This window comes from Chenopodium quinoa, unplaced genomic scaffold (assembly GCF_001683475.1).
Source record: "Chenopodium quinoa cultivar QQ74 unplaced genomic scaffold, ASM168347v1, whole genome shotgun sequence".
NCBI classification, from domain to species: Eukaryota; Viridiplantae; Streptophyta; class Magnoliopsida; order Caryophyllales; family Amaranthaceae; genus Chenopodium; species Chenopodium quinoa.
This window is the reverse complement of record NW_018745650.1, coordinates 3,436,614-3,448,848: the sequence shown is the minus strand read 5'-3', so window position 1 is coordinate 3,448,848 and position 12,235 is coordinate 3,436,614. Positions and strand designations below refer to the sequence as shown.

The window sequence follows — 12,235 nt, the reverse complement described above, 5'->3', positions numbered from 1 at the left end:
TAGATAGCTTTTCATTGAAGCTAGAGCAAACTCCTTGATCATTGAAGGGGGAATGTGGAAACATGGGAAATCTTCTAAAGCAGCTGCTAAGCTTGGTGTGCACGCTCTCATTGATCGGTATGATGTGTGGGTTAAAGACTTTACGTGTGACTGTATATATATGTATTAAGAGGTGTGGTCATTTATACCATATGAAGATACAAGAATTAGAAGATATTATTGCAAGGCGAGGTCGAACTCCTGCAAAGAAAAAGGCATCAACTATTTATTACAAAGACTTTCTGAAAATGTTGCTCGGAAACTGCGGCTATCCTTATTAATAAAAAGGAGTCTTTCCTCGTCTGTTCATTATAGCTTTGTATTACTACGTATTATAAGATTAGAGAAATAATAACTATTAGAAATTACTCGGCTAAACTTGTAAATTTTTTGGTATACTACAAAGTAATATTGTTTCTGAAATACAAATTTAATGATGTGTAGTCAAAATTCTTTATACATTTTGCCAAATATTTTTAAAAAATGTGTAGCCAATTAGCCATGTATAGTTGTATACTAGATGCTCACATTCTAAGATTTTTGTGCTAATGTACACATTCTAAGATTTGTTTATATGCAACTGTTACACCTTTGCTTATGTATACTTGCTCAATAAAACTCTTCAAAAAGTTAAAATATCAAACACAATGTCTCTATACAGATTCCAAAAATGGGTTCATCTCCTTAATAGAATGTAAAAACCATGTAATTGCACTTTCCGATTATGCTTATTTAAATTAGAAATAAATACACTTATTACCATTTACCCTCACATTTTAGCCCATTACGCTTTTAAAGAATATTGGAATTACGGCAAATTACTCTGAACATGACAATACAAAGAATACAAAGACGTGTTAAATCTAAGTACATCTTAAACTAATCATAAGAACGATAAAAGTACTTAGTTAATTAAACTAATAATTACGACAAAAAAAAAACGCTGGACTATCGCGCGTGTTGGATTACAAAAAAGTGTTGCATTCAAGTCTATATGTCACGTGGCACTTTCCCTTCAGGTGTTATATTCCATATCATACATATAAAACCTGTTTGGGAAAAGTAACGGTAACGGGTAACTTTTAGCGGTCGAGTAGCGGGTAGCTTTTAGCGGTCGAGTAGCTGTCAAGGTAACGATTGATAGTACGAGTCTTTGGTAAAAGTAGCGGTTTCAATACTAAAATATATCAAAATTCATATAAATATTGTTTAAAAAGTAATAAAATTTTGCCAAACACTACCCGCTACTTCTAAACGCTGCTATTTTTAACGTTTGAACAAAGCTACTTAAACGCTACTTCTATCGCTAACCGCTACTAGAATCGCTACCTTGCCAAACACTCTCAAATTTTTTCTAGTAGTGTTTTGACTAGTCAAAACGCTAACCGCTACCTCAAACGCTACCACCAAAACCATTCAATAATTGATGTTATCTTGTTAATGTAAGATATAATTATATAAACAACTTAACATTCATTGCATATATCACCTCAGGCATCGCCCGAACCTAAAAACTAGTTTAATTATGAAATCTTTGTTGTGGTTGTTTGTATATCCAATGTCTTGTATATCATGATTCAAGATGTTTAAAACTACATATAAGGTTAATTATTCGAAACCATAAAGTTAATAAAGTTATTTCATAACAAAATACAACTTGTCTTGCAATAATCACAATCCTTTTTACTTAGACTTAATAATTAAGATGCTTTAGGACTTCTTTCAAAAATAGTTAAGATGCTTTATTAATAAGACCAGGTACTTAGAAATTACAAAGTGATTACGGTCCAACGTTTTTTTTATTAGATGCATTACATTCTAAAAATGAAAAATTCAATTTAAATGCATCACTTCTCCCTTGTAATAAACAAAATACTCCCTCTGTCTCAAAATACATAATACAGTCAACATTATACATATGTCAATGCACTAATTTGACTCTATTTTTATATAATAATATTAAAGAAAATTATTTTAAAAATTATATTATGAAACTTTATATTACTACCTATCTAACAACATATTTTATGATAAAATATATTTTTAGTATAATAATACAAAAATTATGGTCAAAGCTAATGCGTGAATAGTGAAAAAAGTCCAACGTCTCATGTATTATGAGACGAAGGGAGTATCAACTAATCAGCTATATATTATCACATTAGATACTATTGAGGCAGAAAGTATTTTCTACTTTTCTATTGTTAACTTCAAGTTAAATTGATTAGTAATTTAGTACAAATTAATCAGTATTAAGTTCATACAACTTTAAAGAATCACATAATCAGAATTGAAAATTAAATGGTTCTATACTTCTACAACGGTACAACCTTACCAAAATTACCTCATTTCCACCTTTTCTGAAAACAGCACATACTATGAAATTGCTACTCGTACTTTATAAAGATTCACGTTGAATATTACTCGTAGTAGTGTTTGTGAGCAAGGCTACTCCATATATAATTGTGTCAAAACTTCATTTATACCTGGAGCACTTTTGTTATGTTACGCCATCTGCTAATCACATTCCTAGTCCCTGCCAATCTACAAAGCATTGTGCATAGACGCATAGTATATGGATAAATCACTTGCACTATTCATCATCACAGTTAAACTAGGAACCCTCCTATCTATATCAGGGGCGAATTCAGCTATAGACAGATCAACCATATTTCTAAGCACAAAGCATCACAAAATTTCATTCCAAGAAAATGATCGACTCACAGTGATTAACATTATAATTGCAATGCAATTGAACAAAATTACAAGAATAAGTCAGTTTACTTTGGCTGGGTGAAAATGCCAACCACAAGACCTTTGATTTTTATTTTGTGCATCAGATCACGTCAACTGAAAAATAGAAAAAAGTTGGCCTGAACAATTTTGAGCCAAAAGAGACAGAAGTAAAGACTTTTCATCTTATGCAGCACCATTGCCATTATCACGAACGGAAATCTAAAAGTCGTTCTGAAAGAATAAGACTTCAAGGGGCACTTAAAGATTGACTGGTTCTCGCAAAAACCTCTCCATCTGTTTTGCCCTGGTCTTGATGGACATATCAAAAACTTTTTGCCCAAATTCAACAACTAGACCACCAAGAATGCTAGGGTCAATCTGTAACAGCCATGGGAGTTCAAGAATCAGATCGACAAGTACACTAACATTTTTCAAGAGACTGCAGTAAATTAATACTCGACTACAATAAAGCAAACTCAATGGTTCAGTTTGGCAAATAGTCACAAACATAAAGAAAAAAAGAAAAAAAAAAAAAAAAAAAAAAAAAGACATGAGGAGGTATAGACATAAACTTACCTTCTGTTCAAGCTGGACTTTCTTTCCCTGCCCAAGTATTTCCTGTAGAGTTTCCTTCAGTTCTTTCTCCTCAGCAGGAGGAAGAGGCTGGACAAAGAAACCAAGACAAGGAACAAGAGAGTATTATCATAGATATACTATACAAGTTAGTGTTATTGTACTTTAAAGTTAAAAGAGAAAACAAGGATAAAGATACATACAATGACAGTTGTTACAATTGCTTTCAGCTCTCCCCTGTGTGCCATAGTCAATTCTGAGAATCTCTTTGCAATGGACTCTATGTGCTTTAGCCTTCCATACTCGGCCATAATAACTAATTGAAGTGAAGAGAAACATTAATTTTTTCACAATAAAAGAAAAAACATGATTGAAAAAGGGATCCAACAAAAAAGGATTTCAAAAAATCATCTCACACAATAACATTTAAGCTATCACATATGATATAGACTTCATATAAAAAGTATGCAATTATGATTTGCCTAACGTGATTTCAGCAAGGTGCTAGGCAAGGTACCAAGCTAGAAGAGATAGAATCAATGGCAGCCAAGGGAATGATAGTAGTATTGATAGACAGAGTGTTCAACAATACAAGCCTCCTTTCAAGAGGAAGGAGCTCTCCCAAAACAAACTTCTTAATTAATTTCTGGATACATTCCCCCTTCACCAATCACCTATTAATACACCAAAATTAAGCCATAAAACAAACTTAAACACACCTAAAGCATGGCAGCCAAAAATAACAAACTAATAACAAACTTATCTCTAGATTACTAATTTACCCTCTTCCCCAAAACTGATTCTAACAACCTTCCAACTCAGCATTCTTCTGGCTAATTCTTGGGCCTTCTAGCATAAGTGAAGCAGACATCGGGTTTAGGCTGATTACTTGCAATACCTCCCACCCAAAGTTTCACCTTGACCTCAAGGTGGAAACTAGGGAACCTGAGATTAACTTCCTCAAAGTATTCCCAAGTAGCTTCAAAGTCCTGCAGACCCTTCCAATGAATCAAAACTTCCATAGCAGCCTGAGAATTTCTCACACCAAGCACTGCCCAAGGCTCAACCTCCAACACCAAATCAGCAGCCAACTGTGCAGGAAGGTTGGTTGGTCGATGCCCTGCCCCAATGGCCCTCTTCAACTGAGAAATATGAAAAACTGGGTGTATTTTAGACCCCGGGAAGTTGCAACTTATAGGCAACCTTGCCAATCTGCTGAGTCACCTGGTAAGGGCCATAGAAGCGCGGAGATAGCTTATCATTGGATCTTCTCAACAAAGACCTTTGCCTATATGGCTGCAATTTCAAGTAAACCAGATCACCCACCTGGAAAGCTCCCTCACGCCTTCCCTTGTTCTCATATTGTTGCATGTACACCTGAGCTTGCACCAAATGGAACTTCAAGTCATCAAGTATAGCATCACGTTCCAGCAATTGTTCCTCTACCGATGACACAGCTGTGCTGCCACCTGAGAATCTGATCAAATGAGGAGGGTCCCTGCCATAGAGAGCCTTGAAAGGAGTGTAGTTGGTGGCGGTGTGGAATGAGGTATTGTACCAATATTCTGCCCATGGAAGCCAGCGAGCCCAAGTATGTGGTTTGCCGTTCACAAAGCATCTCAAGTAGGATTCAACGCCCTTATTGACAACCTCAGTTTGGCCGTCTGTTTGAGGGTGATAAGTCGTGCTGCGCATGAGCTGAGTACCTTAGAAGCTTGAACATTTCAGTCCAAAAAATTGTAAGGAAGACCTTGTCTCGATCTGATACAATGGAACTCGGTATACCATGTAACTTCACCACCTCAGACATGAAACTTTGTGCCATACTCTGAGCAGTAAAAGGGAGTTTGAGTGGGATAAAATGCCCATACTTGGTCAATCTATCCACTACCACGAGTATGGTATGCCAGCCAAAGACTTTGGCAATCCTTCTATAAAATCCATAGATATGTCCTCCCAAATCCTTTCCGGAATTGGGAGGGGTTGGAGAAGACCCAAAGGAGACAAGGTTGAAGACTTGTTCTGCTGACAAACGTGGCAGTGCTGGACATATTTTGCCACATCTTTTCTCATCCCAAACCAGAACCATTCCCCTGCCAAGCGATGGTAAGTCTTGAGGTCACCAGCGTGCCCTCCCACCAAAGACTTTGAGCAGCTTGGTGGTCAGCTCAACTTGCTTTGGAATCACTATCCGCCCTTTGTATTTCAAAACACCATTCTCCAATGTAAACCATTTTGGTGCTGCTTCCCCTTTTTGTAATTGCGAAATCAAACGTTGCACACTACATCCTTCTCTATAAAAGCCTGCACATAGTCCCAATGAAGACCACAAGAAGTCACCATAGACCCACACTCAATCTCATGGCTGTGTTGGCGGGATAGCGCGTCTGCCACCTTATTGGTAAGGCCCGGCTTGCAATGAATGTCAAAAGTGTACCCCATCAGCTTGCTAATCCACCTTTGGTAGGCTTGCCCCACCTCCCTTTGCTCCAAGAGATACTTAAGGCTTCTTTGATCGGTACGAACAATGAAGTGACGGCCCAATAAATAGTGCCTCCATTTCTCTACCGCAAAGACAATTGCCATCAACTCTTTCTCGTAGATGGGTTTACCCCAATTTTTGATGCCCAAGACTTTGCTGAAATATGTGATTGGGTGCTGTGCTTGCAGCAGGACAGCCCCCAAGCCATGCCCTGAAGCATCCGTTTCAACCACAAAGGGCAGAAAAATCAGGTGCTGCCAAGATAGGTGCATTCACCATAGCAGCCTTGAGGGTATTGAAAGCTGAAGTGGCAGCCTCAGTCCACCCAAAATTCTCCTTCCGTAATAGATCAGTTAAGGGCAGAGCAATTTGAGCATAGCCTTTTATGAACTTGCGGTAATAACCTGGAAGGCAATCTAACATGGCCTGAACCTTGGAAGAGTCCACTTCCACCGCGGCTGCTGAGATGATGTGACCTAAGTAAGCCACCCTGTCCTTCCCTACTTCACACTTCTTAAAATTGGTAAAGAGCTGGTGGTCGGCTAGAGTCTGCAACACTTGCTACAAGTGTTCCTTGTGAGTCTCGACACAAGGACTATACACCAATATGTCGTCAAAGACTACCAAGACAAACTTACGCAAGAAGGGCCTGAAGACTTCGTTCATAAGCGACTGAAAAGTAGCGGGGGCATTGGTTAGCCCAAAGGGCATTACGAGGAATTCATAGTGACCCTCATGGGTTTGAAATGCTGTCTTATGGACGTCCTCGGGTTTCACCTGAATCTGGTGGTAACTAGATTTTAGGTCAAGTTTTGTGAAGATCACCGAGCCACCCAATTCATCAAGTAACTCATCAATGATGGGGATTGGGAATTTATCAGGAAACATGAAATCAACACAGAAACGCCATGATCCGTCTTTTATCTTCACCAACAAAACCGGACTAGAATAAGCACTTGTCGACTAAGCATATCCGAGACCAACTTCTCGATCTCATCCTTCTAAGATTATCACCACTACGCAACACAATGGCATGCTCAATCTGTCTTTGTGGTGGTAACCCACCAGACATGTGGAATACATGCTGATATTCCTACACGAGAGGTAGGAAGGCTATAGGGATATTTGGTTCCACTTCCCCTGCCTTCTCTAAGTGATTCAATTCGAGCAGATAACCATGGCCTTCCTTCTGCAAGGTTTTGTACATTGCCTTTGGGGAAATACCAGTACGCCCCAAGTGAGGATCACCCTTCAAGGTGACCTTATAACCATCCAACTGAAATCTCAGTGTTAGTGTTTGTGTTTTCCAGTTGGTTGTCATGGTGCCAAGCTTCTCCAACCATTGGATGCCAAGGATCATATCCAAACTACCCAATCGAAGAATGAGGAAGTCTTCTAGATTTAGTTGGGTTAAGACCTAATTTCTGGGCCGCAACATTGGAGATGAAGTTATGGATCGCTCCAGGGTCAATCATCACCACCACGGAACTCCCATTCACCGCATCGTCTTAGGACTAGTTAGCCCCATTACGGAGCTCAAGGAAACTTTTGGGGTCGAATTTGGGTTTGGGTGAGGTATAATGAGGCCATCTGGGTTCATCTCCACCATGGAAAATTCGCCGACATAATCCACGTCTTCATCGTCCACCGTGAGCAACACGCTCAAGCCGCGACGCTGACAGCGGTGGTTCATCATCCATTTCTCGTCACAACGGAAGCACAAACCCTGCTCCTGCTTTTGCTGAAGCTCCTTCTCGGACAACCGCCTTATTTCGTCGGTATTTTTGTGGTTGTTGAAGGTGTTTTGGTTCGGGAAGGGTTGGTTGGTGGTAGAGTGGTGGATTGGGTTCGTGTTTAGGGTTGATGTGTTTGGGTTGGATCGTAGGTTTGGAAAGGGGGTACGCCAAGTGGGCATGTTACCGGCCGGTTTGGGTCGTGGGCCTAACCTCAGTTTTCTCCTTGATCCTCATGGATAGATCCATGGCTTGATCCAAGGTAATCGGGTCTATGATCCGGACCTCAACCCGAATCTCTTCCTTCAACCCTTTAATATACTGGCCCTTCGCAATCTCCTCTGGTACACCACCCTCAATCGGAGCTAAAAGTTCAATGAAACATCGCCGGTAATCGGCCATCGTGCCGGTGGGAGTGGTTCTAAAATGTCGGAGAAGCAATTTCTTCAGCGCTTCCCACGATAGCAAAGGATGGCGCCGATGCTCCCATTGATACCAGAGCAAGGCGTCTCCGTCAGCGCGACAATGGCCGCCTCCAGTTGATCTTCTTTACTTAACCGGTAAAAATGAAAGAATCACTGAGGATCCACCCATCCGAGTTTGTGCCATCAAACAAAGGTAAATCGAGTTTCCTCAATTTCCAATTCGATTGCCCTCCTTGATAGCCACCGTCTCCATAATCTAAGTGAGGCTGAGATGAGAACGGATTATCCCACTAAGATTGTGGTCCATTCACCGGTGAAGAGCAAAGTTCTTATCGGATTCTCTCCGGACGCTGCCATCGCAGTGGTGATCTCCTGAGCAACGTGCGACGGAAGCCCGGACATCTCCCGCTCCAACAAGTCCAGACACTGACCTTCTTCCTCGGCTTGGAACGTCACTGCTTTGATACCAATTTGCTCGGGATTAGTATGAAAACAGCAAGGTACCAAGCTAGAAGAGATAGAATCAATGGCAGCCAAGGGAATGATAGTAGTATTGATAAACAGAGTGTTCAACAATACAAGCCTTCTTTCGAGAGGAAGGAGCTCTCCCAAAACAAATTTCTTAATTAATTTCTGGATACATTCCCCCTTCACCAATCACCTATTAATACCCCAAAATTAAGCCATAAAACAAACTTAAACACACCTAAAGCATGGCAGCCAAAAATAACAAACTAATAGCAAACTTATCTCTAGATTACTAATTTACCCTCTTTCCCCAAAACTGATTCTAACAACCTTCCAACTCAGCATTCTTCTGGCTAATTCTTGGGCCCTCTAGCATAAGTGAAGCGGATATCAGGTTTAGGCTGATTCCTTGCACAAGGATTGTGAATCCCACCGGCCAAAGGCTTAGAACACATTTACATCCATAATGAATGATTCTTATCTCATAACTAATAAGCAACCTCGCAGAAGTGACTTTCGCCTCATAGAGATGGAGATAAGGTAGCAACCACAGTGACATATGCCAACAATAAAATCCATTCGCCCAACCCAGATGAACAAGAAGTAATGAGTTTGGCTAAAGATTCAGTGGGTTTGTGACAAATTTTTGAACAAGCATCTCCAAGACCAAAACGAAACCAGCATATGTTACCAAAGATGTTCCCTATGCCGCTAAGGTAGGCCAAAGTTCTATTTAGGCTGTTGCTATTCATATAGGACATATAAGACATTTTTACTGGAGATCTTATAGGTGATCCTCAATTTGATACGGCCTAACTAGAGATGAAGGCAGAATTTTATTTCACATATTGACTTAGCCAAAGAGGAGAAGCATCTTATATTACATGCACAAGAACAAATACAGGAAACCTTACAGCTCAAATCACAAACTAAGTCAAAGAGACGTACCCAAAAAGTTCCTTGTAATATCTGTGAATTTTGCTTGAGCACATATGTCACTCATAGCCTTAATTCTTACATCTGAAGATACAGAGATATCCTTTGTAAACTGAGAAAACCTTGGAGATTTCTTAGTAGCCTCAATAAGGTCAAAAAGCTCAGACTCAACCTTGTCCAAAGCATTAGCTTTAGCAGCAGAAAGATATAAAGCAGATGCATAATTCCCAGAACCTCCAAACATAGCAAAAGGAACCTGATATATCATTAAAGAACACCAAAAAAAACATATAAGATGAGAAGCATGGACTTAGATGTTAGTAAAAAAATTCTATGCCAATATTTAGCAAGCAAAGTTTCTACAATAGCATCCATTCATTAGATCTCTCCTTCCACAAGTATATATTCTGCTAAGTCAGACATTTACAGAAAAAAAAATTGCATAAACTATGAAGCCATATTAAGACATTTATTTTGCAGCTTACTATCCCAAAAAATAAATGCTCTTACACTATCAAAGGGAGCCTTGGTAATTTAATGCACGGTGAAAGCCATCAGATTCAATGAGGACAATTACAAGTCTGCCAAGTATGGAACTAAAACCAATCTGATCCATTACATTTTTTTTCGAAACAAATCAATTCATAGCTGTTCCATTACTTATATCCGTTCTATAACAAATCTTTAGCTTATTATTCCTTGCAAATGACTAGTCCAAGCAAACAAAAGGTTTGTGATAAAGGGGGGGAAAAGAAGAAATCAGAAGGGATGTTTCATTATATAACACAAACCTCACTCTGTATTATGCACCTTTTTTGTTCATCCTTCTCCAACCCTCTCCGCTTAGAACATGAAAGTGGTAAATAAAAGGCCCATTTACTTAAATAAAATTTGATTCTTCTTTCTTTACTGTAATTTTGTAACGGATATTACCTCTAGAGAATTAAGTGAAAGGTAAACAAAAGGTCCTAAATATTATAAATTTCATTGAATTTAATCAAAGTTTATTTCAAAAGAGAATTTATATATTGTGTATACAAGTGCATAGTATACAATATACTTAATAAAAAAGCCAATATTGCATACGTTTTAATTAGTATGTGATTTAACATAACTTATCTTGCTTTATACAATCCGTCTAGACCTACCGAAAAAGTAAAATAAAAGCAACATAGATAAGTTACTTTATTATGGTCTTAGATCGCTTGCTTCACAATGCTAATTAAGTCCTGTTTAAATTAATCTTTATGATTGTTGAAGCACCAAACCATCAAGGGACACGGACACTAGTGAATTAGTGGTCATACCCTATCTGAAGATATAATGTCCAATTCTTTGAAAAATCGAACAAAATTTGGAAGGTTAGCTATGATGTATAACTTAATAGCAGTTGCATTTACCACCTTCCTAGAGGGTGTAACTACTGGGTCTTGATATGTTGGAACTGATATTGGTCATTGTTATTGCTGTGTGTCATCTAATGCTTGATTATTCCCGAAAGCCACAAGCGAGCAAGGGTCATTACTAATGATGAGTCCTTGGAATATAGAGAGCTTGTGGTTTGGGTTCTGCCGCAAAAAGAAAGGTAAAGCCCTTCTTGTAAAACCAACTTTTATAAGCAAAAAAACATTACAAAGTCTTACAAATAATGTACATTTTCTTCAGATAAATTTGAGTAATTTGGATGTAATGAAGAACTAAGAATAGGCGAGTCAAAACCAATAATTTGTCAAACCGACGAGAATGCCAGGCTAATGAGATTCCAAAAACACAAAAATTATAAATTTATGAACAAATTTCCTAGCTTTTATTTTTGGAATGTGGTATGTCATGACTATAGAGACATCTATATTGATGATGCTGCAAATGGATAGTCGAAGGACGGGCATAAGTTATCCTAAACCAATGGGTGACAAGTGGTCTTCTTAGAAGTGAGCAGAAGAGGTTCAAGCAATTAGTATTACGAATCTAATTAACAAGATTTCCCAGCTAACTTAGAAGCTCTCCAAAGCTGAAACAAAGATCTCAACAACAATTCACAAGCAATGATTCTAACCTAACACAAATTCAAGCAGCTAAAAATCACCCGGCTTAATAACCTAATCTCTAAAGATCGATAATCATCAAATTAAAGAGGAACAATAAGAAAATAATTGGAATTAAATTCCATAGCAGAAGGAAAATAAAAAAGCGTTAATAATTACCCTTATTTCTTCCTTCTTAACGGGAGCTGATGTAGCATACTTTCTCTGAAACCCAAAAAAACAAAAAATTGGAATTAATCCCCAAATCAATCTAAGCCAAACAACCAATGAATTCAATTAAATGTCCATCCCCAAAATCAAAATACCCTAATTCAAAAAATGTAAGAAAATACCTGATCGTTGACGACATAAGGGTTAAGAAGAGTCTTCTGAAGAGTGGATCTTCCAGAAGAAAGAGATTGAGATGCCACAAATTTCTGAATCAAAGGAAGGCTCGATTTCATTCGTTGACACATCGCCATTCTTCTTCTTCTTCAAGATCGATGATTCAAAATGAGAGAGAGAAATGAAGAATAAGGCTGCTCGTTTGGGTGTTTTGGTGGCTAAGAGACTGGGCTACAGAATGTTGAGCTGGAGTGTTATGCTCTTCGGGTTTTCACGGCCTTGCAAAAGGGTGGCACTGGAAGAACCCCTTCTCACTTGATTATTGAGGACATTAATTGGGCTGGGACCTTCTTCGATCCTTTCTCTTGTAACTATGTTAAAAGAAGAAAATATTTTAAAATATCGGATGTATAATAAAATATTATATATATGCTATAAAGTTATTTTAAAATGATCAAAAGTTACCCTGTAACG

The 12,235-nt window shown here is 38.4% G+C and overlaps 1 protein-coding gene across 1 annotated transcript; it reads right to left on the bottom strand.

Annotated features, from left to right (window-relative positions):
* Positions 1–2,710: 2,710 nt before the first annotated feature.
* Positions 2,711–12,090, bottom strand: LOC110716809 (ATP synthase subunit O, mitochondrial-like). The gene is made up of 6 exons (XM_021895449.1): positions 11,770–12,090; positions 11,597–11,641; positions 9,405–9,648; positions 3,552–3,664; positions 3,352–3,438; positions 2,711–3,153 (listed from the first exon to the last, which is right to left on the bottom strand). The coding sequence occupies exons 1-6, from the start codon at positions 11,896–11,898 to the stop codon at positions 3,034–3,036; spliced, it is 738 nt and encodes a 245-aa protein (XP_021751141.1). The 5' UTR covers positions 11,899–12,090; the 3' UTR covers positions 2,711–3,033.
* Positions 12,091–12,235: the final 145 nt, after the last annotated feature.

What these genes read in the sequence shown, in the direction of transcription:
- LOC110716809 (XM_021895449.1), bottom strand. Translation starts at nt 11,898, where the DNA reads ATGGCGATGTGTCAACGAATGAAATCGAGCCTTCCTTTGATTCAGAAA. An exon ending in CTTATGTCGTCAACGATCAG is followed by an intron (nt 11,642 to 11,769) that starts GTATTTTCTTAC and finishes TTTGGGTTTCAG; the next exon opens with AGAAAGTATGCTACATCAGC. An exon ending in CAATTGTAACAACTGTCATT is followed by an intron (nt 3,439 to 3,551) that starts GTATGTATCTTT and finishes TTCTTTGTCCAG; the next exon opens with CCTCTTCCTCCTGCTGAGGA.